Source organism: Zalophus californianus, chromosome 4, assembly GCF_009762305.2.
Source record: "Zalophus californianus isolate mZalCal1 chromosome 4, mZalCal1.pri.v2, whole genome shotgun sequence".
Classification (NCBI taxonomy): Eukaryota; Metazoa; Chordata; class Mammalia; order Carnivora; family Otariidae; genus Zalophus; species Zalophus californianus.
The window spans coordinates 79,995,280-80,021,091 of NC_045598.1; the positions used below are offsets into that span (position 1 = coordinate 79,995,280).

Consider the following 25,812-nt stretch of genomic DNA (forward strand, 5'->3'; position numbering starts at 1 on the left):
GATAGCACAAGAGGGAAGAGGGTCAGAGGGAGAAGCAGACTCCCCGCTGAGCAGGGAGCCCGATGTGGGACTCGATCCCAGGACTCCAGGATCATGACCTGAGCCGAAGGCAGTCGCTTAACCAACTGAGCCACCCAGGCGCCCTCAGATAAATAAAATCTTAAAAAAAAAAGTTTCTTATGGTTTGCTTCCCTTTCTCTTTTTTCCGCCTTCCCATGTGTTCATCTGTTTTGTTTCCTAAATTCCATATATTAGTGAAATCGTATGGTATTTGTCTTTCTCTGACTGACTTATTTTGCTTAGCATAATACGCTCTAGCTCCATCCAGCTCGTTGCAGATGGCAAGATTTCATTCTTTTGATGCCTGAGTGATATTCCATTGTGTGTGTGTGTGTGTGTATGTCTATACCACCTCTTTATCCATTCATCAGTCGATGGACATTTGGACTCTTCCATAATTTGGCTATTGTTGATAATGCTGCTATAAACATCGGAGCATGTGCCCCTTTGAATCAGTATCCGTTGTTTGGGTAAAAACTCAGTAGTGTAATTGCTGGGTCGTAGGGTAATTCTATTTTTAGTTTTTTGAGGAACCTCCATACTATTTTCCAGAGTGGCTGCACCAGTCTGTATTCCCACCAATAGTGTAAGAGGGTTCCCCTTTCTCTGCATCCTCACCAACATCTCTTGTTTCCTGTGTTGTTAATTTTAGCCATTCTGATAGGGATGAGGTGATACCTCATCATGGTTTTGATTTGTATTTCCCTAATGCCGAGTGATGTTGAGCATCTTTTCATGTGTCTGTTAGCCATCTGTGTCTTCTTTGGAAAAATGTCTATTCATGTCTTCTGCCCATTTCTTAACTGGATGATTTGTTTTTGGGGTGTTGAGTTTGATAAGTTCTTTATGGATTTTGGATACTAGCCCTTTATCTGATATGTCATTTGCAAGTATCTTCTCCCGTTCCTAGGCTGCCTTTTAGTTTTGTTGATTGTTTCTTTCATTGTGCAGAAGCTTTTTATCTTGATGAAGTCCCAGTAGTTCATTATTGCTTTTGTTTCCCTTGCTTCTGGTCATGTGTCTAGTAAGAAGTTGCTAGCCAAATCCAAGAGGTTGCTGCCTGTGTTCTCCTCTAGGATTTTGATGGTTTCCTGTCTCACGTTTAGGTCTTTTCTCCATTTTGAATTTACTTTTGTCTATGGTGTAAGAAAGTGGTCCAGTATTCCCAACACCATTTGTTGAAGAGACTATCCTTTTTCCATTGGCTATTCTTTCCAGCTTTGTTGAAGATTAGTTGACCATATAGTTGTGGGTCCATTTCTTGGTTTTCTATTCTGTTCCATTGGTGTATGTGTCTGTTTTTGTGCCAGTATCATACTGTCTTAATGATTACAGCTTTGTAATAGAACTTGAAGTCCAGAATCGTGATGCCGCCTCCAGCTTTACTTTTCTTTTTTCAACATTCCTCTGGCTATTTGGGGTCTTTTGTGGTTCCAAACAAATTTTAGGATTGTTTGTTCTAGCTCAGTGAAAAATGCTGGTGGTGTTTTGATAGGGATTGCATTAAATGGGTAGATTGCTTTGGGTAGTGCAGCCATTTTAATAATGTTTGTTCTTCCAGTAGGAATGAGGAATTTCTTAATGGTGAGTTGTTTGAGTGCTTCTTTGTTAATGTACTAGTTAACAGTTCATAAAATGGATAATGTTGTGTGATACCTACTGTGTTTTATAATAGAACTTTAGCAAACATTAATGAAACAAATGCTCATTATATAGTTGAATTTTAACAAAAGTAAATAAATAGCTCATGTCCAGCCACCCTCCAGGACTAGCAGGGAACATACAGAACCCTTCGGGACAAACCATCCTCATGCTGAAGATTAAACTCTCCACTCTTTTCTGGTTACTGGTTTCATTTTCTTCATTTATCTGCCCACCTGGCCTCCAGTTCCCCATTTGCCTTAATCTTAGAAAACCATTTTCCCTTTTACATCTCACTTAGTGAATTATAATGATGTTTAATTTATGTACAAAACTTTTATGTATTGGTTAATATTAAACTTAGGCTAAAAGATCACAAATTAAATTTTTAATACCCTAAAACACATGTTGAATTTAAAAAAAAGTAAATGAGCAATAAAGTTAATGGAATCTCATGGAGAAGAATTGTAGTATCAATATTTTTACTGAGCACACACACCAGAAAGAAAGAATGGGGAAAGAACTCATTACAGACACATGAGTTCTGTCAGAAGGGGCCCTGTGGGAGCCTGATTCTTATTACGAGGTCCTGGTTGGAAGGGAATGACGTGGGGTTATTGCTAGTGCAGTCAATGACTTGGCTTTTCTCTAGTGAATTGGCTTCAGTAGGGGACTTTATTTCTTCACATTAGGCAGCTGGAAATATGTATTGATTCATTTCCTTTTCATTTGAGGGTCAGCTCTATCAAAGATGGAGCCACTTCTAGAAATGCTGTATTTGCTGGATATGAGCAAATGCTTTAGTGTCTTTCTTTTGGTCTGAATGTTCCTAAGATTTTTAGGGTCCAAATAAAGTTTAGTTCAGTGATAGGAAAACATACTCTGAATGTGTATATATGCATATTACTATTCTTTCTGCTAACTCTACCCTTAAAACCTGAAGCTCTTTTATAAAAATCTTTTATTTTAGAGGTAAGGTCATGGAGGATTTTTTGGTCCAAGGATGTGTGGGATTGCAGAATACTTTTTAAAAGTTAAATACTAATTTAAGCAACAACAGTGGTATAGTTCTTTTCTAAGATGGTATTATTCTTATTAAGATTTTAATTTTGTTTTAAATGTCATTTGTCTCACTGTACAATTAGTTTTTATAATGTAGTCTTTTTTGTTGTGCTATTGTAGATAATCTTGGTTTTATTATGATTTTGGCCTAATTGTTTCTAGAAATGATCTAATGGACTCATTTTATAGATGAGGAAGTTGAGGCATAGAGAAATCAGGTGATTTTTCCTACGTTTAATTAAAAATGTTACTAAAAGAATACCTTCAGTTATAGTACTTGAAATGCCCTCTTAATGTTAAACTCGAAGACAGATAATTTTGAAAATCATGCTGTTAAATTTGCCTTCTAAAATTGATAACAGTGAGATATTTAGGATAATTTTTCCCTTTTTTATTTTAAATACAAATACAAGATACATGACAAATAGCTGGTGAAGAATTAAAAGTCTACTAGTGTCTTTGTATTTTTATATTTGTGCTAACAAGATAAATTACTAAAAATATAAGCATATATTCTTAAAATAAAAAAAAATTTTAATTTAGATTTCTTATGAGCAATTGAAAGCCATTGTTTTTTCTTAACAGGTTGAAGAAATATGGACACCAACACCAAACTGGTCTTCAGTACTGTTTTTACCAGCTTTCTCACCTTTCAGCTTCTTTTCTACTTTATAAGTTTCTGGTTTTCAGCAAAAGTTTCTCCAGGTTTTAATAGTCTCAGCTTTGAGAAGAAGATTGAATGGAACTCAAGGTAAAGCATCTGAAAATGTAACTGATTTTAAAAAGTTAGTTTTATGAAATAAAATTGTTTAAAATATTCCCCCAAAAATCTTTCATTTAAGATCTAACAGAATTTAAGGTCAGATCTTTTATTTGACCTTACGAATAAAAGGAAAGTAAGTAGATAGATCTCATACAAGAAAATTATAAAAATTCTTCTATTGAAAGATGTTAGGAAGAATTGAACTTTCTGGGGAAGCATGGGAAGGTTAAGGAGACTCCAGCTGACTGCAGAAGAGTCCTGTTTTGCATTCTCCTCTGAAACGTTTATGATAACAAACACGTGCTCTCTGGAAGTGATCACAGAAGTGAATGTTAGCTGGGGCTCTGAGTAGCCTATATATAGTGTTGGCTGGCTTAGCCAGACTGAGGGCAGTTAAATGCTATACCAGAGTGTGGTATATGGTTAGCACATCTGTAGCTCTCTTTTAATGAACTTTTCATTATAATTCAGAGCCCATTGGAACCTATTTTTTTTGTTAAAGTAAAAATTGCTTTTTAGATTTTATTTAAAGCAAAAGAAAAAAAATGTAAAATGAGTAATACCTATAAGGGTATAGAAATCTATGGGAATTTTAATTAGTTGGCTTACAGATTTTTTGTGTGTGCAACTCGTTAACCTTTCACAACATTTCAAACACAAAATGACTCTGATGACCGCTGCACGTGCTGGAGAGCTTTTCGCCCACACGTCACCATGTGTTTGCAAACTGGTGAATTGGAGCAGCTATGGGTATATTTTTTGTTGTTACTTACTTGAAGTTAACGCTACCTATACAATGAATTCAGCAGGTCTCTCAAATTGCTATAATTATTTTTCATTGCAGTTTCCTTTTAGAATTAACTTCTGCCAAAGTCTAAGTATTTATTTGAGAATGGTCACATTTGACGGGAAATCTCCTATCTTTGAGCCAGGCTGGTTTGTAGGCATCCACTTTTGTAACTCAGACTGTGCTTATGACTTCAATTGTTTCCTCTTGCACCTTACATTAATTTTTCTGGTTCATACATGCTATAGCTCCTTTTACCCAAAAAGTGAGAATTATTTCTCCATGTAGTTTTGAAAAATAAGTATGATTTTTTTTTTATCTTAAAATAGTACAAAGATGTTGTTCCCAAGTGGGATACAAAAGATACTAGCCATTATTTTTAAAAACCCTTTCTAACATGAAGATGGGTGGAAGAGGGAAAGAGAAGAGGCGAGGAGCGGGATGGGAGATAGATCTTCTGAGAGGAAATTTTGAACTATTTTCGTTTCCCTTTCACCATGGTTAGGGTAGGTAAGAGCAATTGAATCTTGGAGAGCAGCAAGCCAAAGAAATCGGGACGGTACAGAGATAGAGGCAACGATGAAAATGAAATGAAATGAAATTGAAAAATACTTTGCATTATTCAGTCTTATCACTGCCTTTCTGTGGTGCACAGAATCACCATTTGGGAAACCAAGTTCCTATTGGAAAAAGTCTGGGATTATAGAAGATTCATTACCCTATTCAAATAGAGTTCTCTCTGTCTCTCTCTCACATTTACTCCTGTTCCCACTACAGCTTGGTTTACATGAGACTTAAGCTGTGAGGTAGAGTGTAAAGAAAGAAAAAAGATTGGCTGCTTTTTGAGTAAAGTACATGTATATGTCTTGAAATCCAGCTTCCAGTCTTGAAACACCCAGATCAACACAACCCACATAATTCTTACTAATAATCAGGAAAGAGTCTCTGAACAATGCATGGTCTAAGTCCTACAGTAGAAAAAGGACAGGAGGAAAAACAACTCACCAAAAAATTCACACCTGAGAGATGACAGTTTAATTAAATGTGATAAATTGCTGTACTTAATTGTTGCTTTTTCAGAAAAAAATACTTACAGGTATTATTTATATCTTATAATTAAAAAACATTTTCTTATATCCACTTGTTTTCCTATGGTATAGAAAGTCCAATTGTGTTGAAATACTCCTAATTTTAAAATCCGCTTCTCTGATTTTTAACTCTTGTCTGTTTGGGCTATATAATTTCTATTGGTAGTACCCCTACTACTTGCAAATGGTTAAATCAGTAACTTTAAATTGCTGTTCTACAACGGTCATTATTTCCATTATCTCCCTGTCTATTTATTAGCACAAACATTTCTTTTTAATCTTCTTTGAAAAAAAATATTTTCTTTTGGGTAGCATCTTGCTGTTTCATTTTAGACAGTGAGGAATCTATACCCTGCTTTGGCAAGAGTCTGATTTTAAAGAATAGACTGTGAAATGTTTACTAAACAGAAGTTTCTGAAAGTATAGACTTTTAATGCAGAAGAGTATGTAAGCACAGGGTATTTGCTTTTCCTGATCCAAATAAGATTTAACTTTTCTGTCATGAATTATATGCCATTTCCATCAGCTAAGGGCTTGTAATTCTTCCCATTTACCATGTAACATTTCAACACAAAGGGAATTTGAGGGCTGAGTATCAGGAACAAAAAGTTCTCATTTTTCCAAGGGGAAGCTTTTTGATTAAGTTTATTAAACACTAAAACAAGTTAGTGAGAGGTTGTACTTTCTGCTTTCATAGACTTTTGGAATGGCAATAGAAGGCTGGTTTCATGAGTATTTAGATGGAGTGTCTTATTTGACGTAAAAGAACGTACATCCTTAAACAGCTATATTTGGAATATAGGTATGTTTGGCCTGAAAATTCCAGACTTGTAAACCAGATAAATTGGGTTAACTATTCACACGTCAAAATGTTCCTTTGGTATTGCAAAGTATTCTTTTTCAGTGCCTTTAAATTAGTGAAGATCTTTGATCGTTTAAATATGATTTGATTTAACATGATATATCTATTTAGGCCCACTTCATCTATTAGATCAAGCATATTGATTTTTCAAGTTACAATAAGATTTTCTAATATCAAGCTTCATATTGGTTGATATATGTCACTGTTAAAGATTTGGGGACATATTTTAGACAGAAATTTATTACATCCTATTAATTTCTAAAGAAAATTTTGCCGTTCCTTTTATCCTTTATTCTAATGAAGAGAAAAGAATCTTCGTTTCTTATAAACTTTTTCATTGAGTGAATAAATATATTGTATCCTATGTAAACTTCTTTAAGTAGCATATCGTAGAACTTGGGTTTTGGGTGAATCCATTAAATTATTAGCAAGATATGTTCATAGAAACTGGTGTTTTTCATCTAAACCTTATTTCTTCTATAAAAGAAAATTCAGCCTGGATCTCGTGAACATTTTGCTTTCACTTGAGCATTTCTTTTAAAAATAGATTTTCTGTATAAATTCATGGTCCTCAATTTTTCTATTTAGAAGTGGTTTCATAATAATGATAAAAAGAGACTAATAATAGCTGCTCTAGCTTTCTCATGGATTGGTTACAGGAATCGAGGGTCGCGTGCATGTGAATGTGCATTTAACACTGAAATCTCCAAGGCAATACATTTTCATTTCACGATCCATTCAAATTCTGACTCAAGGGTATAGAATTGGTTAAGGTCAGTAGATTTGGAAGTTACTCCTCACTGATTGGAGCAGAAAACTAATGCTGCAGTGATGCTGTTAGGGATGGGGCTTGGAGTAGGGTGCTGGGCAGTGGACTTGCCAGTTGCCATCTATCTGTACAGAACTCTGTTAACTGCATCATCAGATAAGCTTCTGCTTTGAACTTTTTTTTTTTTTTTTTTTTGAACTAAGCTCCATGCCCAGTGTGGAGCGCAACATGGGGCTTGAACTCAATGACCCTGAGATCAAGACCTGAGCTGAGATCAAATTGGATGCATTGAATGAGCACCCCAGGCACCTCTGCTTTGGAATTTTTAACCAATAAGTGATTCCACAGTTTTCTAGCAAGAAATTGTAGACCTGGGCATCTTTCTTTCTTTCTTTCTTTCTTTTTAAAGATTTTTAAAAAAATATTTTATATATTTATTTATTTGAGAGAGAGAGCACGAGAGGGGAGAGGGTCAGAGGGAGAAGCAGACTCCCTGCTGAGCAGGGAGCCCGATGCGGGACTCGATCCCGGGACTCCAGGATCATGACCCAAGCTGAAGGCAGTCGCCCAACCAACTGAGCCACCCAGGTGCCCCGGGCATCTTTCTTGTTATTAGTTCCAAAGTAAACTCATAGCCCTTGGATTTCTAAATAGCAATTTTGTATAGTACTCTTAGATGTACTCCATTCCTATATTTAAATGCTTCCAGATTTAACTTCTTCAAAATGTTAAATGTCTTGATAGAATTACAGTTTATTGCAAAGAATCTAAAATCTTTGTATGTATTTTGTTTCATTTCAGGGTAGGATCTACATGCCATTCTTTGGTGGTTGGGCTTTTTGGCCTGTACATTTTGATTTTTGATGAGGTTGCAAAGGCTGATCCACTTTGGTAAGCTGTTTCTTTCCAGTATAGTCAATGTGATTTATGTTTTGATATTAATTATTAATAAGAACATTTCTTACTTTAAAATGGAGAACATATTGATGGCATATGTTTTATTAAAATGCTTGTGTTCAGACTTATTTCAGCAAGGTGCAATAAAAGGATTTATTTTAGATTTGAATACAAATAATGAGGGCCACTTTGTACTAGTATCACAGTTGTTATCCAAGACAGGGAGAATATGATGATGATGTAAACATTTATGTTGAGTTAGTGAGTAAAACCAACTTGTTGTAACCACTGTTCTGAGCAAAAATGAGTTAACTATTGAGATAGGATAGTCAAGTTGGATAATAATCTACTTAAGACTCAGTCTTGTGTTTAACCCATCACTTGATCTCAAAGATAAAAATGAGGATTATAGATGTCCATGTAAGAGGAAGTTAGTACCACATGAGAAGATTTGAAATACTGATAATAACGATGTTCAGCAATAAGAGGATAATTTCTAAGATGACTCTTTGAAAATTTTAAATGTCATTCCAGTGGCAGAGATATTGCAAACTGTATTTCCTGGCATTATACAGGAAGGCTTAGTTCAGCTTAGTTTGAGAGATGAGGTATGTTTGCGAAAGCACTGCATAAATGTAGTAGATGTGGGCTCTGGAGGATGTGGGACAATTTAATTTTTGACTGCAGCAATATCATTTTAATAAGTACAGAATTATGCCCATCAGAATTCTACCAGTATTGATAAATTTTCTTTGGGAAGGTATTTTTCAAAGTGAATCAATTTAGTGAATTTAATTCCATGATGAGGTTTTTATGTAATCTACCTAAACTGTTTCTAAGTTTTTTCTCCTAATTTTATTGTAGTAATGATTGTCAACAAAACCAGTGCTTTTGGGAGATAAATTTTATGACGAAGATTTAATTCACTGATCAATTTTTGTCCTTATCAAACTTTGACATAGTATAATTTTTTTTTTTAAGATTTTATTTATTTGACAGAGACACAGCAAGAGAGGGAACACAAGCAGGGGGAGTGGGAGAGGGAGAAGCAGGCTTCCTGCCGAGCAGGGAGCCCGATGCAGGGCTTGATCCCAGGACCCTGGGAACATGACCCGAGCTGAAAGCAGACGCTTAACGACTGAGCCACCCAGGCGCCCCATAGTATAATTTTTTATCTTTTTACATTTTCTTTAATGCTGCAGTTTAGTCCAGGTTCAATTTTCCTGGGTCATATTTGCAGATCAGAATTTGTAAAGAAGACGGACTTCTGCTAAACCTTTCCATTTGCAGTTTAGCTGTTATCAGTTTAATTTTGAGTTCATTTCAGCAGTAGTTTACATTATAAACCAGACACAAGACTGATAGTTTGTATTTGTTTCTTGGAGTAAAGATAATTATTAGGGCAAATTGTAAGATCGTGATATATATATATATAACTGTCAAAACAGCAGGATTAAACTCTCCTGTGTGACCATTTTCCAATTGTGTGACAATAGGCAGATCTCTCCAGTCATCAGTAAAGTGATACTGATCTGTATATTGCCTCAAGATCAGGGGCAGGCTGGATGATTTCTTGAGTATTTGAATCTCTGATTTAGAATAAGGAATAAAAAACAAAAACAAACAAAAACCAGCCAGCATCTGGAAATCCATTTGAATTCTTTCACAAACAAATCATATGAGAACACATTTATAAAAAGTTATCTTTTGGTAAAATTATTTATATAAAACTTTTAGCTAATATAAGAAATTATGATTATTTGTGCAGTTAGAAGTATTTCAAACTAACACAGGGCCTGGTACAAATGACAATTTACCATTAAAGAATCTATAGAAAGCATTTTAATTACATTTCTCAATAGAAAAAAAATGTAGCTGTCATCTATAACCATGTGCTAAAAAAAGGGAATTTTTTTTTTTTTAAATATTTATAGGGGTGATTCATCGCTTGTGAAAGTGAATATCTCTATTGCTTCAGGCTACCTCATTTCTGGTATGTGATATATTGGCCACTCTCTCTTTCTTTTTAAACTACCCATGGGATTTTACAAAGAATACATAGTCTATGCTTTTGGTTTATTTATTTGAGAAGTCACTTGTAGGACCCATAAGAGGAAAAAAATATCTGCTGTGATGGTAGGACATGAGACATTTTTCCTGTTGGCTCTCTGGTTCTCTTTGACAGTAGAGCTGCAGAGTGGGACCTCAGTTAGGCCTGGATATTTTTTACTGGCAATGGTCCATTTTTTGGTCTACAGCGTCTCTCAGGTGGAATTCCTGGAAAGCTAATGAAGTTTAAGCATCCAGGTGTCTCTCACTTGCAAGGGCCCTTGAAATGTGTACCTGTGCTTGCAGTTTTGTATTGTTTGGGGAGAGTTCACAAAGGGAAATTGTTTTAGCCATGATCAGTTAAGATCATGGACTCTTTCTACTCCATGTTTCCCTCTGTCATATTTCTCCTCCTGTAGGATGGGGTTGGAATAGCCTTTTATACTATGAGACAAAGGGGGAAATTAAGTGAGAATATAGCATTTAAACTTTTTGAAAAGACATTCTAGACAGTCTCTGTAAGACAAGAGAAAAAGAACAGACCCCTGATTTGGTCATTTTATATAGGGAACCCTATTTTATAATTTTTTAACTTAATAAATAGCTGAAAAATCCAAATAAAAATAATGGGATATGAAACAAAAGTGATAAAGATGAGTGATGGACTCAATAGAAAATTTTCTGCCATCAAGAAGTGAATTGTAACAAAAAGATTAAATTATACCAAAACACAGTAATTCATTAGGCGGAAGAGATAAATTTCGAATTAAAATAGTGAATAGGTGATTGGATTATTTGATGGCCCAATTAAAAGAAGACTGAATCATGTGAACACATTGGAAAAAAATTTGCTTGTTTGACACAAAATGCTGTCATTGACAAGGATGACACACAATTTATAGTACACCTCTCGCACCGCTTCATGAGCCTTGTCCGTTCAGAGAGTAGGCACCACCCAGAAAGTCTTGTATGAAAGAAACTTGATAAAGGTTTCCCCAAATAATATAATACTCTGAAGCACTTAAAAATACAAATAATGAACTGAAACCGACTTTTCTAAACCAAGCTGAATGAAAAGTGAATTCTTTTTATTCTCTCTATGGAAAATATTACAAGGTCATTATCATAGAAATTGGTGACCAAAGAGGGTACAGCCAAAATTCGTCGGGAAAATATATCTAGAGAGGTCTATCATGCAGTCAGTTACTAATAGTGTTATATTTTCTTGATTTCCACATTTGTACTGTTTGTTTTCTCTTTAAAATGTGTAATCTGATCACTTTTTTAAAAAATAAATATTCACATCTAGTTTTGTATCAGTAATTTTCATTTTTTTTATATATAAAAGAAGGTTCCCATATTATATAAGCTCCAATCCCATAAGCCTTGAATCCTTCCCTGGCTTCCATCCATGATAGCCACTTGTCTCCATGTCTACCTTTCACATGTAGCCATTTGGTAAAGAACATAGTTGTGTTAACATTTTGAGAAGTTTCTGTTTTGTTAAACATTCTGTTTTGTTAAGGGAAACTATTTTCTGAATCATGGTGTTTAGTTTCAGGATCTCTTAAGGAGAAATTGAGGCCTTGACCTCTTTCTTTGCATATTTTTTTAATAGTTTTAGTTCTTGTTTTTTGCTATTTTGAATTAATATTTAATCACATCCTTTGTTAATTTTTAAATATTGTTTGTTGAATTTGTGTTATAAATGAGTTGGTCATTTTGTACCTTTTCTCCAAACATCTTATCTGTGTGAATTGTTGTAGTCACAAACATTAGTAATTTAAGCTTATTTAAACATTATTTTTATTCAGTAACATTTCCATTTTATTTAACCCTGGAAACAAGTTACTCATTTGTACTTTCAACCAATATATTACCTGTGTGGTGGGCACTATGCTGGATTCCCACACCTGGTCCTCATCCAGGGAGGTTGCAGTAGAGTGGGGGAAACAGTCGTGTGGAAGCAGATACTTTACAATAAGGGGGGGTAACTGGACTAGCGAAGTATGAACAAAGTGCAGTGGGCTCAGTATGGACTGTGACAAATAGTTAAGGAGGAAAGTTAAATACACTGGGAAAACAGTACAGCCTTCTTCCTATGTAATATCTCACTTATTTTTCCTTCTTTCAGATTTGTTGATTCTCATTTTGTATTGGAAAGTGATTGGTGACAAATATTTTATAATTCACCATTGTACAGCGCTGTATGCATACCACTTTGTACTGGTGAGTGCCAGGATTTACAGTAGCCTGACAAGTAGACAAGATGGGGAGTGATGACTTAAGGGTGAACAGAAATCGAAACTTAGAGTTCTCAATTTATAAAGACCAACTCCAGATGCTTTCAGGGATCACTGTTGTGATGTGTTCTCTCGTTTGTTAACAAAAATAATGACTTGTGTGTTTGTATTAGTGTGTCTATTTGGATTCATAAAATTGAAGGCAGATAACCCCAATTTCTCGAATTTTCACTTAAAACCTTTAGGATCATGTAGCTATTGATATTTGCCTGTCTTTCTAGATGCATTTATGACTTAACAGCCAGAGCTAGGAATAGATTCTTATATAACCAACTACAATATTTCTTTTCTGTTGAATTCTTGTGCAATTACATGTATATATGTAATTACATTTAAGTAGGCTGGAGCAGTGGGGGAGTCTTGCTCAGAGACTTCATCAGAATTCCAAGACTGAGCTAATAGAGGGTACTCACAGCAAATCTCAGGCAGTAATGCATATTAAGCTTTATGTCTAAAATTATTTTTCTACATTATATATTTGTAAATTAGCAATTTTATATCCCTTGTATGTTTGTTAGATTTCTCTACAATCATTTGTTTTTCAACCTAGATATGCCAACAATCCCCAAATAGATATTTGGAAATAATAGACATATGTAAACTAGAATAATACAAATTTTTTTTTTGAGAGAGTGCACACGGGTGCATGCACGCAAGAGAGAGAGAGCAAGGGGGAGGGGCAGAGAGGGAGGGAGAGAAACATAGGCTCCACGCTCAGCTCAGTCTCACAACCCTGAGATCATGACCTGAGCTGAAATCAAGTGTCAGCCACTTAATTGACTGAGCTACCCAGGTGTCCCTAGAATAATGTAAATTTTATGTAATAGTATGGTATACCATTCCATGTTTTCTCCTTTTTAAAACTTAAATATAACCACTGGATTTTTTTTTCTTGTTGGTATTACTAAAATCCTTACATTACTGGACATCTGTGATTATTTGGAGGGTTTTTAAAAAATTAATATAAATATGTATTAATATTCTTCCACTTTATATTGACCCACACACAGATAGCTGGTGAATAAGATGTCAATTTGGCATTATTTCTGCAAGAATCAGATATATAAAAATATCTCTATCACCCATTGAAGTCATAAATTAATTTTAAAAAAACTATGCTGGTTTTAATGCTATAAATAAGTGATTATGTATACCCAAAAGGTATCATTAATCACTTTATTTTTCTGAACCAATATGCTATTTTTACTGGCATTTCCTACTGTTTGTCTTCTTTTTAGATTTTAATAGATTAGAAGTAGTTATAAAATATAGACTTTTACCTTTCACAGGTCTTAAGTGTTTCGTGTACAAGCACTTGCTTCCTAACCACTTGCTTAAAAAAACATGAAAGCTGACCAACAAAATACTGATTAAATCTGGGAAGAATGTGTGGGTGCCCATGTGAGTTTAATATCATGCTGCAGTGCAGAAGTATGTTCTCTGAACATGCGTCACAAATAACCATTGTGCTATGAAAAGAATATATGTAAGCCGATGAAAGGTAACAGGTCACTTACGTGCATTTGGAAATGTGAATACGATGAGCTGCTGTTCTCGCTCGGCCCCTGAATCCCAGGCTTGGCAAAGGGCTGGCTGTGCGTGGATTGGTGGGTTGAGTATTTAATTATGTGGGATGAATACTGTTTTCTCTTTGGACTTTTATGCCTTTATTAAAAAAAAAATCAAAGTGCAAAGAAATTAACTCTTTCCTTACTGATAAGAAAATCAACTGCAGTGTTTTCTAGGGATGATTGCTTTTTTGGTGGCTTCCTATGTTCTGTTGTATGAAATAAATGAATGGTATGAGGTAAATTTATCTGATTAAAGTGAATCCATTCAGAGGGAAACAGAAAAAAATTAGAAAATAAATAAATGCTTATAGATATAGTGATCCTTTGTCATTTATAGATTTTACATTTCCTGTTTAAACTATAGAAAACTTTTTGTTCCATGCAGTAAATTCCCACGTCACTTTGTGCAATTTAAGTAAGGCTAACAAAAGAATAACAACAGCAACAACTACTATTATTTTGTATAAACTTTTATGAATTTCCTCACTTACGTGATGAGAACTGGTATGTGAAAGCATTTTGACTTGATAAGTATGCAACTATTTAAGCTGTTTGTACTAACCTCTTTTCTTAAAAGGTTTTCTTTTTTATTTATTTATTTAAATTATTGCTCCACCCAGTATGGGGCTTGAACTCACAACCCTGAAATTAAGAGTCACATGCTCTTCTGACTGAGACAGCCAGACACCCCAAAAGATTGTCTAATTGTAACTAAAACTTAGAGACAAGTTATCTGTAGGTTTTAAATGTATGCTCTACTGAATAGTTGAAAAGTAAGATCCTCTTAAGTATAGGTTATTAAATAGGTTATGTATAGGTTATATAATGTCTTGATCACTATTTTTGTACCTCTCTCCAGTATATTTATTGGAGTTTTAAAATTCTCTGGTAGAGTAACTTAGAGCTTAAGGAATCTTCTCTTCTGTCTATATAGAAAGGTAAAAATCCTACAGATTTTTTCCTAGTATTCACCCCCCCACCCCGTCAGGATACTAATTATTAGGGGAAATGTGAGAGGATAATTTCTTATCATAAGGGACGTGAATACAATTATGCTTTAACGCCCTATTTTTAAGGATAAACCACTGTCTTTTGTACTCCTGATCTCTTTGATAGCCTTCATTTTTTTCTGTGTTTCTTGTGGATCACGCCATTCCCCAATCAAACCACACCTTTAGATAAAAGTTAGAGTATACTTGGAAAACTTTTGAACTTGAAAAGAAGAGCACTGCTATACATACTTTCCCCAACTCTTCTGCATTATTAAACCACCCTGGAATCTAATCATTAAACCACCCTGGAATCTAATCATTAAACCATGCAGCTGCAATTGCGAAGAAAATTTGGTTTCCAAGGCTCTCAGTGCATTTATTTAAGGGAATTAGCTGCAGTGTGTGATACCTTGAGGGTGAGAATTTGTTTCTTGTTTAATGTTATACCGCAGTGTCTACATTTTAAAAACATTTTGCAAGCAAGTATGTATGAAGCGGTATTGAAAAGTGAAAGACTTGTTATGTCAGAAACAGTAAAGCTGTAATGTATATCAGGAGAGAAGAATTAGAAAAATATCTGTCTTAGTTTTAGTCTAAAGAAGACTTTCCACAACAGTGCCATGAAAGAAATGCCATGACTCACCAACAGTTTATCATTAACAGTGTTAAACTGTTAAAATGTTTTAAGATGACTTGAATAGTGTTGCCTGTTCTCAGTTAACGCATAAAATCATGTATTTCCTCCTTTTCTCCCATTAGGATAGTCTTAAAGAAAAATTTTAGGTGACTATCATAGCTGTTAGAGCAACATTTCAAAAGATAATTTCCAAAATTTAACACTTTTGTTGACTAGGTGCGTATTAAAATAGCCACCTAATATAGCTTACTAAAGCAATATTATATAGTAAGGTCTGTGTGATTTCTGTTCCCCACTAAATTTTACATATGAATAAAACACATTAAATATTTAAATCAAAATATTTTAAAAACTGGAATAACATATTAACCTTTTTTCTACTGAAATAAAACATTGTCAGCTTTTCTTATACTGTAATGAGCAATAGATGGGCAGAAGTCAGTCTTAGAAATTGTTTTATTAGCCTGAAACAAATAATACATTATATGTGTTATATGTTAATTTAAAAAAAGTAAAAGAAAATATGGTGAGGAAAATTAAAAAAAAAACTTTTATTAGTATTTGTATAGCTTACTTATTTAAATCTATATGCAACCACAGTCATACAATTGGCTTGTAACTCTTGCTACTAATTAAGGGATTAGTCGTGGTAAAAATGTTAAGTGGCCATTTAAAAAATATGTTACATATGTGGGTATATATATATGTAAAGACCTACATACACACAAATATATGTTGTGTTTCGATTTTTGGAGTTTGCTTTCATATTTACTTTTTATTATAGAATACCTGATGTGACCATTCCCCCTATTTGATGAACATAACCAAGCTCCTTAAGACCTTCCTCTGATTTGGTTTAGGAGGAGTTCAAGGCTAGCTCTTCCTTCCTTGCCCTGTGGTTGCTGCTTCATGCTCTTTTGTGGGCACAGAGCATCCCCTCAGATTTGCATAGTTGGATTATCTTAGAACTGTTTCCCTTTTCTCTCTCTAACCTGTCTTGGTTTTTGAAGGCTATTTCCTTTCAATACCAGAAAAGAAAACAGTTCATACATTGGACTTATGTGTGATGATAAAATAGATGTCAGCTGAGAGCATTGCCATGTGTACCCGAGTCAATATTTTGTTCTTAATTAGGTTTTTAAAAAAACAGCCTTACCATATGATGCTCCTTATATGATGTGCTGGAACACTCAAATCCATGGACAGAGAATAGTTACCAGGGGCTGGGTGCAGGGGATAAAGTTACTCTTGAATGGGTGCGAGTTTCAGTTTGGGGATATGAAAAATTTTGGAGACTTAAACACTTAAAAGTAGTTAAACATTTAACTTGAACTACTTAAAAGTAGTTAAAAGGGTAAATTTTATGTTACGTATATTTTACCACAATAAAAAAAGTTTTTTGGTTTTTTTTTTAACAAGCCTATCAAATGACTGAAACAAGGCTAAGAAGGAGACCTAATAATATGCTGGATGATATATTACATTTTCAGGCTAGAGCAATAGGCTGAAACAAATAGATGGGGGCGCCTGGGTGGCTCAGATGGTTAAGCATCTGCCTTCCGCTCAGGTCATGATCCCAGGGTCCTGGGATCGAGTCCCGCATCAGGCTCCCTGCTCGGAAAGGGGTCTGCTTCTTCCTCTCCTTCTGCTGTGCTCTTTCGCTCTCTCTGTCAAATAAATAAATAAAATCTTAAAAAAAAAAAAAAACAAATAGATGGAACCTAACAGTAATAAATGTTAGGTTTTGCATTTAGGTGTGACAATGTATAAGAAGGGAGGAATGACCCAGAGGTGATAAATGACCAAAACTTCAGTTGTACCAATAGCATGTCACATCTGCTTTAAAAGAAAGCTGGTTTCAAATTTAGACTCTATTAGGGGAGGCAGAGCAATTCAAACAAAAATGACAGTTTTCCTGGTTAGACCACACCCAAGCTCATTATCTAGTGTCCCTGACCTTGCATATGCTTGGCGTTGGGGAGGGGCTGCCAGATAACAGTGGAGATTAGATTAGGAAGCTATTGTCCTGTGACAATTGAAGGACCCAGAGAGGTCAGCCCACAAAAGATAAATTGTAGGACATGGTAGTTAGAAATGCCCTTGGGAATGTGAGAGGACTATTAAGTGGAGAAGAGTAGATTTATTCTGGGTTAATTCAGGTGTTTGAACTGGGATCTCTGGGGACAGTAAAAGAAAGGAAGGTCAGACTTCTGTTTTACAGAAGAGACATCCCCAATAAATAAATAGATGATTGTAACAGTGGCCTTTTAAAATAGTTCTACCATAGGATATCTTCACTCAGATAGATATGAATATAGATATATAGTAAGTAAAAATTTTGGGTAGGAGTTTACCCTAAAGTATCTTTGAAGTTTTATTCTGAGATTCTGATTCAGCTGTTTTGTTAAAATGATTTGATTTGGTTCTAATACTGGGGAGCTAGGCAATGGGCAAGTAAGAATAAGCTAAGTTCTGTCACCAAGTTCTTAAGTAACCCTGGAAGGAAGGGGTGAAAGCAGCCGGCCTGCAAATCCGTTTGCTTCTTGGAAGAAAGGGAGGGGGAGAAAGGAGGGCAGGTGACTCCCATCTAATCTTGTCAGCAGGACCCTTGAGTAAACAGAGTACTGACCTCTGTTAGGAGGAAGAGACCTTAACTCTGAAATGCCTTTAAGATGTCCCTGGCTAAAAATTATATGGTAATGTGGGGCGCCTGGATGGCTCAGTCATTAAGCCAAGCCTCTGCCTTTGGCTCAGGTTGATCCCAGGAGATCGAGCCCCGCATCAGGCTCCTTGCTCAGCGGGGAGCCTGCTTCTCCCTCTGCCTCTCCCTGGGAGTTCTCTCTCTCTCTCTCTTTCTCAAATAAATAAATAAAATATTTTAAAAAAAGATTATATGGTAATGTGAACCTAGGAGCTGTGAGGCCTGCCTCCTTGGAGAATGTCCTGTCGGCTATACAACTTTCTGGGGGTAGAGGACGGAGATGTTTAACAAGTTAAACTCTCACTGTTTTGTGGGGAACTTTGTGAACCTTCATTTCTTCTGGGCCAGAGCTGCCTGTCCAACAGAGGGAGGATCTGGCTTGCCAGCTGCCTTTGATGTCCCCCACCTCTCTCTTTGTCCTCTGAATAATTTGATGGCCTCTATCTTTGGAACATTTGGTAAAGCTTAATACTAGATAAGATCACGGTTTCACATGAATCTGATTTGGCAATCCAGTCCTGTGTGTTAGCTCAGACCTTCGATTACCTTGTAAATAAATAATCAAAAGCCTTGGATGATTAAAATTCAAATAGTTATTAAATATAGGATGGATTTTGTTCCCAAATCTCATTTTGAGATTGATGGGACTCTGAAAAGGGTTTCCATGGAAATGTGGTAAGGCTCCAGGTCAGTATAATAACCTATGACAAAGCACCTTATTATTGCTACTGCCGAACACAGTCCCATTTTTACACAAGTGTCCAGTTTCGGATGCCTGGAACGTCTCTCCAGCCCTAGTGATGGGATATGGTGCCCATCCCACGCCAGGCCATTGATGGCACAGTATCTAGAACTATGCGAACAGTAGTAGGTGCGTGATAATTTTAGTTGTCCTTCTCCCTTACTTTCTGAAGCTCTAACCCTAGCGGCTCTCTGCTGAAGAAAATTAAATTTCCCATGGTAAGAAAATCCAGATTTTCATAATCACTGGCTAAAAGCAGAATTTTCTTTTAATCTCCAGAAGGTATCAGACAAATCCTGTTTTGTTTTCCCTCATAGAGTCGTGTAGAGGTCAAGGCAAGTATGAGTTTTACTGTAGGCAAAGCTCCTCAAAGGTAGATGGTAGAGGTGGAAACCCCATATTGGCCAGAAGTGAGTTGTGAGTTTTGTCGTAATTCACTAACAGTAAAGTGTCAAAATTTGTCATTCATTTATCTAAAAATATTAGAGTAGACTTCAACCTTTCACCTCTCCCTTTAATAACATCTACTTCATCTGTATTTCAGTAGGTTTTTTTGAGTAGGAGAGTGGGGGATAAGGTAATGAGGAATTACATGTAACTAAAGCTTATCTAATGGTTACCTACACCCCTAAGTGTATGCCACACTTAATGCTGTCATAGGTGTACTGGATTAAACAGGTGGCCAGTCATTGATGGACAGGAGCAGAAAATGTAGAAGCAAGATGACTGAAGCAGGGCGCCTGGGTGGCTCAGTTGGTTGGGCGACTGCCTTCGGCTCAGGTCATGGTCCTGGAGTCCCGGGATCGAGTCCCGCATCAGGCTCCCTGCTCGGCAGGGAGTCTGCTTCTCCCTCTGACCCTCTTCCCTCTCGTGCTCTCTATCTCTCATTCTCTCTCTCTCAAATAAATAAATAAAATCTTAAAAAAAAAAAAAAGATGACTGAAGCATAGTTCTACACCCGTGTGGTTTTGAACTAAGGAGCTGTAGGGTGTAGGGGATGAAGATATGAACCTGTTGGATTCTGTTAGGTAGCTAAGAGTTAAGCATAGGAAACTATCAAAAAATTCAAACAATACATCACCCACCGATAAATCAGTAAATTCTCTAAGTCTTTTATAAGTTCTGAAAATGTTTTCATTCTCAGGCCATCTGGTTGGATCATTATCTTTTTTGGTGGCATGTGGATATATAATCATATTTAACGAATTCCCTATTGTTATGTGTTTGTTCTGAGTTTCACCATTATGTATAAATCAAGTGAACAGCCTTATATCTTTTCATATTTGTGCCATACACAATTATTTTCAAAGAATAATTCTGTAGAGCGGAAATTCTCGGCAAGTGGTATGTACATTTTTAGGTATATTTACGTGTTCTGCTAAAATTCTCTTTGGAAGGTTATCCTGTGCCTTCAAAAAGATGTATGTGCATCGTGTGTGATTTAACTGGTTACTGTGTAGAAATTATTGTGTGCAAATGGTTCTTTTCATCGAGGGATTGGTTGGTTTTTGTTTTTTGTTCTGTTTTTGTTTTCTGAAGACTGGCAGTTAATAAGGCTAAGAAACTCTGAAGAGTGTAGACCAGAATTTTCTGAGCAAATTGGAAATGGTACCTGGAAAGAAGATAGACATGCTCTATCTTTAAATATTTCAAGGGTTATCATGTGAAGAAGAGATTTTGGATTGCCAGGATCAGAGAAGTAGGGACTGGCGAGCGGAAGTCAGAGAAGGTGCAGTAGTTCTGGAACTTTGGAATAGCAATCCCAAGACAGCTCCCAAGGCAAATTCAGGAGATGCTGTACTTCTCACCATGGAGTTGTCCAGGCTGAAGGGCAAATTGGAAGAGCTTTGGAAGATGGGATTAAAAAATCTGTGGGTAATAGAAGTAGGCCATCTTCAGAGGCCATTTCAACACTACTATATTGTGATGGTAATGAACATAAAGTTGTCATGAACAGAGTGAAGTTTGGGTTGGGTGAAGTATGGTTATGAGGTAGAAAGTTGGCATAACCTATTCTGTGAATAAAACAGTTCACCCTTAGAAGTATTTCTTTTCCTTTTGAAATTGGATTTTTTTCCGCAACAGTTAGAAAGTAACCGTTTTATAGTGAAGTGGTAATAGTGAGCCCACATTCAGTCCTCACTAATTGTGATGGTGATGTGTCATTCATCTCACCTCTTCCTCAGCTGGGGCCTTCATTCCTGTGAAGTCGACCAAGTATCAGTGAGCTGAAGACTAATACATAGACAGGAAGGAATAGGCCCTTTTAGGACTTGTCCTGAAACTTAATTAATCTTTCTAATCATGGTATGAAAAAGTGCTAGGTTCAATTTCAACTTCAACTACAAATTTTTTTTCACTTTCTGAGTGCCTTTTCTGTTTTCATATTTTTCTTGGCTGCCATTAGTACATAGCTCATCTTATTCTCACATCGGTTCTGTCATAAAGATGGTATTATGCCCATTTGACAAATGGCGAAACTGAAATTTAGATCAGCTACGCCCAAAGTCACCCAGGAGAGCTAGGGTTCCAGTCCTGGCCTCCATCCCCCAGGCTGTGATCATTTACTGACTATCCCTGCCTCTCCAAACTTAATTGCTTAATTATCATAATGAATTCCCCAAATAGAAAAAGGTTTTGAAAGATTCTAACAGTCAGCCAGCCAAGAAATATTTATGGACATTCTGCCATCAGCATCGGGATACAGTGGTAATAATCAAAGGGCATTCTTAGACACGTCCATCTATCAGTTAATTCTAACCCTGTCATTCCACTGTTCCACAAAACGGGGAAGATGAGGAAGGTGGCGGCGGCAGCCACACACTCCTAACATCAGCTCTAGTAAAAAGTATTCACTGTATTTATAGAGATCTGGAAATGGGGTTAGAGAATTTCAGTAACAGCCACAAGGTCATGCAGTTAATAAAGGGCTCCTTGGGCGCCTGGGTGGCTCAGTTGGTTAAGCGACTGCCGTCGGCTCAGGTCATGATCCCGGAGTCCCGGGATCAAGTCCCACATCGGGCTCCCTGCTCGGCGGGGAGTCTGCTTCTCCCTCTGACCCTCTTTCCTCTTGTGCTCTCTGTCTCTCATTCTCTCTCTCTCAAATAAATAAATAAAATCTTTAAAAAAAAAAATAAAGGGCTCCTTAGTTTTCTGGCATGCTCATTGATAATCTGCTTTCCTTCTGATCCATAGCTAGATCAAATTCTCCTACCTCTTTTTATTTTTAATTAAAATATAGTTGACATACAGTATCTTACTAGTTTCAGGCTTATATCATCATGATTTTATATTTTTGTATATTACCAAATGATCTCCATGTTAAGTCTAATACCATCCGTCACCGTATAAAGTTATTACAATATAATTGACTCTACTCCCCTTGCTGTACATTACATCTTTATGACTTATTTATTTTATAACTGAAAGTTTGTACCTCTTAACTCCCTTCACCCGTTTTGCCACCCTCCCTGTCCCTCACCAATACCCCTTTCCTCTGGCAACCATGAGTTTAGTTTGTTCTTTGTATCTGTGGGTCTGTTTCTGTTCTGTTTTGCTTGTTCATTTGTTTTGTTTTTTGAGATTCCACATATAAGTGAAATCATATGGTATTCGTCTTTCTCTGACTATTTAACTTACCATAAAACTCTAGAGGTCCAGTCTGTCCATGTTCTCACATATGGCAAGATTTCATTTTTTTTTTATGGCTGAATAATATTCCATTGTGTATATATACACCACATCTTCTTTAGCCATTCATCTGTTGATGGGCACTTAGGTTGCTTCCATATCTTGGCTGTTCTAAATAATGCTACAATGGACATAGGAGTGAAAGATTCTCTCCGAATTGGTGTTCTTGTTTTTTTTTTGTTTTTTTGTTTTGTTTTGTTTTCAGGTAAATACCAAGAAGTGGAATTTAATTTTTTGAGGAACCTCCATATTGTTTTCCACAGTGGCTGCATCAGTTTGAATTCCCACCAAGAGTGCATGAGGGTTCCCTTTTCTCCATACCCTTGCAAACACTTCCTTTTTTTGACTTTGATACTAGCCAATCTGATGGGTGTGAGGTGATATTCCCCATATCTTTTACTTGTCTACCCACTTTTTTTCTGTCTTGCTTCACTAATCTAAATGTATCAAGTTTTAGAAATTAAATATCAGACTTTTTTATCATAACACATTTATGATGACCTCTAATTCTTCTCTACTGATCTCTTTACAAAATTAAAATCTGGGTATTTTTCTCCTTTTCTTTTAGAATGGAATACTAATATTCTCATCAGAGTGCTCACCCACTCAGAAATAGGTTTGTAGGGACTCTTAGGATTTTGGTTTTGGAGGTGATTCTGCTTGCTTCACACTGAGGAGCAGGTGAGGTTCAGCTCAGGAAATATGGGCCAGGCACTGCACTAGGCTTTATGGATAGAACTGTAAAAGAGACACAAGGAATATAGATATTTGCAGGGGTAAGCATCCTGACAAGCAGAGAGATCTCTTGAGACACTTGACCCCGCTGGGGATTAAGGAGTCCGGAAAATACTTCTAGAGGGATGTAGCTGGTCTGCCTTCATAATGCTGTGGGATCTGATGGGGGGCTTTGTAAATCTTCCCTAATTACAGTTTCAGAGAAGTAGGGAGGTCGTTTTCCCAAGGGCTTAGAGATTCGTAGATCATTTGTAAGCTAGGACAGTGTTTCTCTAACTTTAGTGAATATTGGAATCACTCAGAAGGCCTGTTAAAACTCAATTGCTCATCTGACCCTCAGGGGTTCTGATTCAGTAGGTCTGTGATGGGGCCCGAGATATGCATATCTAGCGAATTTCCAGGCGATGCTGATGCTGCTAGTCTGGGGACCACACTTTGAGAACCACTGGGTTAGAAATGAGAGAACTAGCCATTTTCTTTGGAAAGAGGTTAAAGAAATTAGAAGAAGAGCCAGGATGCTGTGCCCAATTTTTTATAAACTCAAGAGAAAGTCTTTTCAAAGTGTGGTGATACTGCATTTTGGCTAAATTTAGATGAAAGCAACATATCAAATTTATAATTTTTACTAGTAACTTTTAATATTTAAAGACTATTATAAAGTCACATTTTATCTGCTATTAACTTGATACTTTGGTTAATAGTTACTTTTAATTTTATACCAATTTGAAAGGAGTTAGAAGAAATACTTTTCTAAACTCTCAAAAAGCCTTAGTATATTGGGGCACCTGGGTGGCTCAGTGGGTTAAGCTGCTGCCTTCGGCTCAGGTCATGATCCTGGGGTCCTGGGATCGAGCCCCACATCTGGCTCCCTGCTCAATGGAGAGCCTGCTTCTCCCTCTCCCTCTGCCTGCCACTCTGCCTGCTACTCTGCCTACCTGTGCTCTCTCTCTGTCAAATAAATAAATAAAATCTTAAAAAACAAAAAACAAAAAAAACAAGACCTTAGTATATTTCATATTTTTTTGTATTTTTAAAGTTCACTAGAGAGAAATATTTAAAATTGTTTCTTGAAGTTTGAGAGTAAAACTATTGCTATGATATTATTTCAATATTTTGCATGACTTTGGTGTGTCCTCTTGAAAATATTTTAGAAATCACAAAAACTTAAAAAAATTTCAGTATTGGATCTCATCTTTGGAAAAATGATTTATTTGAAAGGTACAGTAAGTAATTTAGCAAGACTTTGGCTGACCTTTGGAATGTATTAATTCATACTTTATAGCAGTTTGGTCTGGCATACCCTCTAAACATAGGATATAGTTACCTAGAATGCCATAGATTTAAAACAACTAAACAAAAGAAGATTGTTAGAAAAAATAGATTGGAAGAACTGTCTTTAACTGAGGAGGGAAGGCAATGTCATAAATGAGAGAATTTATGTTTACAAGTAAGAGTAAATGTTTATTACATACATGAATTCATTATAATAGAGGATTGTCCTAATAAAAAATACTTCTAAGATTTTTGTATGTCTGCCTCAGGTAAGAATCTCACTAAAGTAACTATTTTCCTTGCATTTTTTGCCTCTCCAAGAGTCCTGTTCTACCTGTACACTATTTTCAAATCTCTTCTCCCTTGCTCTACTCACTGCAGAATTTAACTATGGTAAGAGAAAAGCAGGACATTTCAGCTTTTTAATTTTCCTGGGATGATCTCCAACTAAACACAATTACTTATTTTTCTGACCTTTTCTTAACTGAAATTTCAACCACTTCCTTTGGAAACACCTAAACTTCAAACATATCATCAAAACTAAAAAATAAGTCCATGAAACATCCAGGAACTTGGAATATGAAAGACAGTTTGTTTCCTATTATCTTGAAAGTGCTTCTTTGTGCTAGATGAGTTAGAGAGGTTTACTCTTTTTTTCATTCCTCTTTCTCATCGCTGGGAATGTGATTTTGATTATGTATTAAAATGAAAAAGTTCACCTGCCATTTGAAATTCATTATAATAAAAATCATAATAAAACAAAGATGGGAGTGGCCTGCCCAAATCCGTCTGGGTTTTACCATTTTACCACTGAAAATCTCGCATCCTGTGAAATCTTTTCCTGTGATGTAAAAAAATCATGGCAGCCATGATTTGCAAATCACAGAAATAATGGATCATTCATTATCACATGACGTTGAATGATGCAACTGAAGTATGTTGTAATCAAAGCATTAACAGTCATCTTTGTACATTGGAAGTTCAGATAATGAGAATGAGAATAGTTATGATACCAACACCAGAATGCTCCATCGTTACCAGTAAAGAAGGTTATAGTTATTATATATGGAAATATGTATAATATATATTATTACATATATAATAATATGTTATTATAGATGGGTAGAAAGACACATGTATTAGGGAATTAGATAACCAAAACAGACCATACTGCGCAATATGCAGAAAAGA

General features: G+C 35.9%; 1 protein-coding gene across 6 annotated transcripts in view; it reads left to right on the forward strand.

Annotated features, from left to right (window-relative positions):
* The window catches only part of LOC113913860 (TLC domain-containing protein 4-like), a 103,378-nt gene that overhangs the window by 52,053 nt on the left and 25,513 nt on the right, over positions 1-25,812 (forward strand). For all 6 annotated transcript variants that reach the window (XM_027578257.2, XM_027578268.2, XM_027578247.2 and 3 more), the window contains 4 exons: positions 3,349-3,514; positions 7,834-7,923; positions 9,864-9,922; positions 12,113-12,207. In XM_027578257.2, coding sequence (XP_027434058.2) covers positions 3,360-3,514; positions 7,834-7,923; positions 9,864-9,922; positions 12,113-12,207 — 399 coding nt within the window. In that variant the 5' untranslated portion in view covers positions 3,349-3,359. The remainder of the gene's footprint in view (positions 1-3,348; positions 3,515-7,833; positions 7,924-9,863; positions 9,923-12,112; positions 12,208-25,812) is intronic.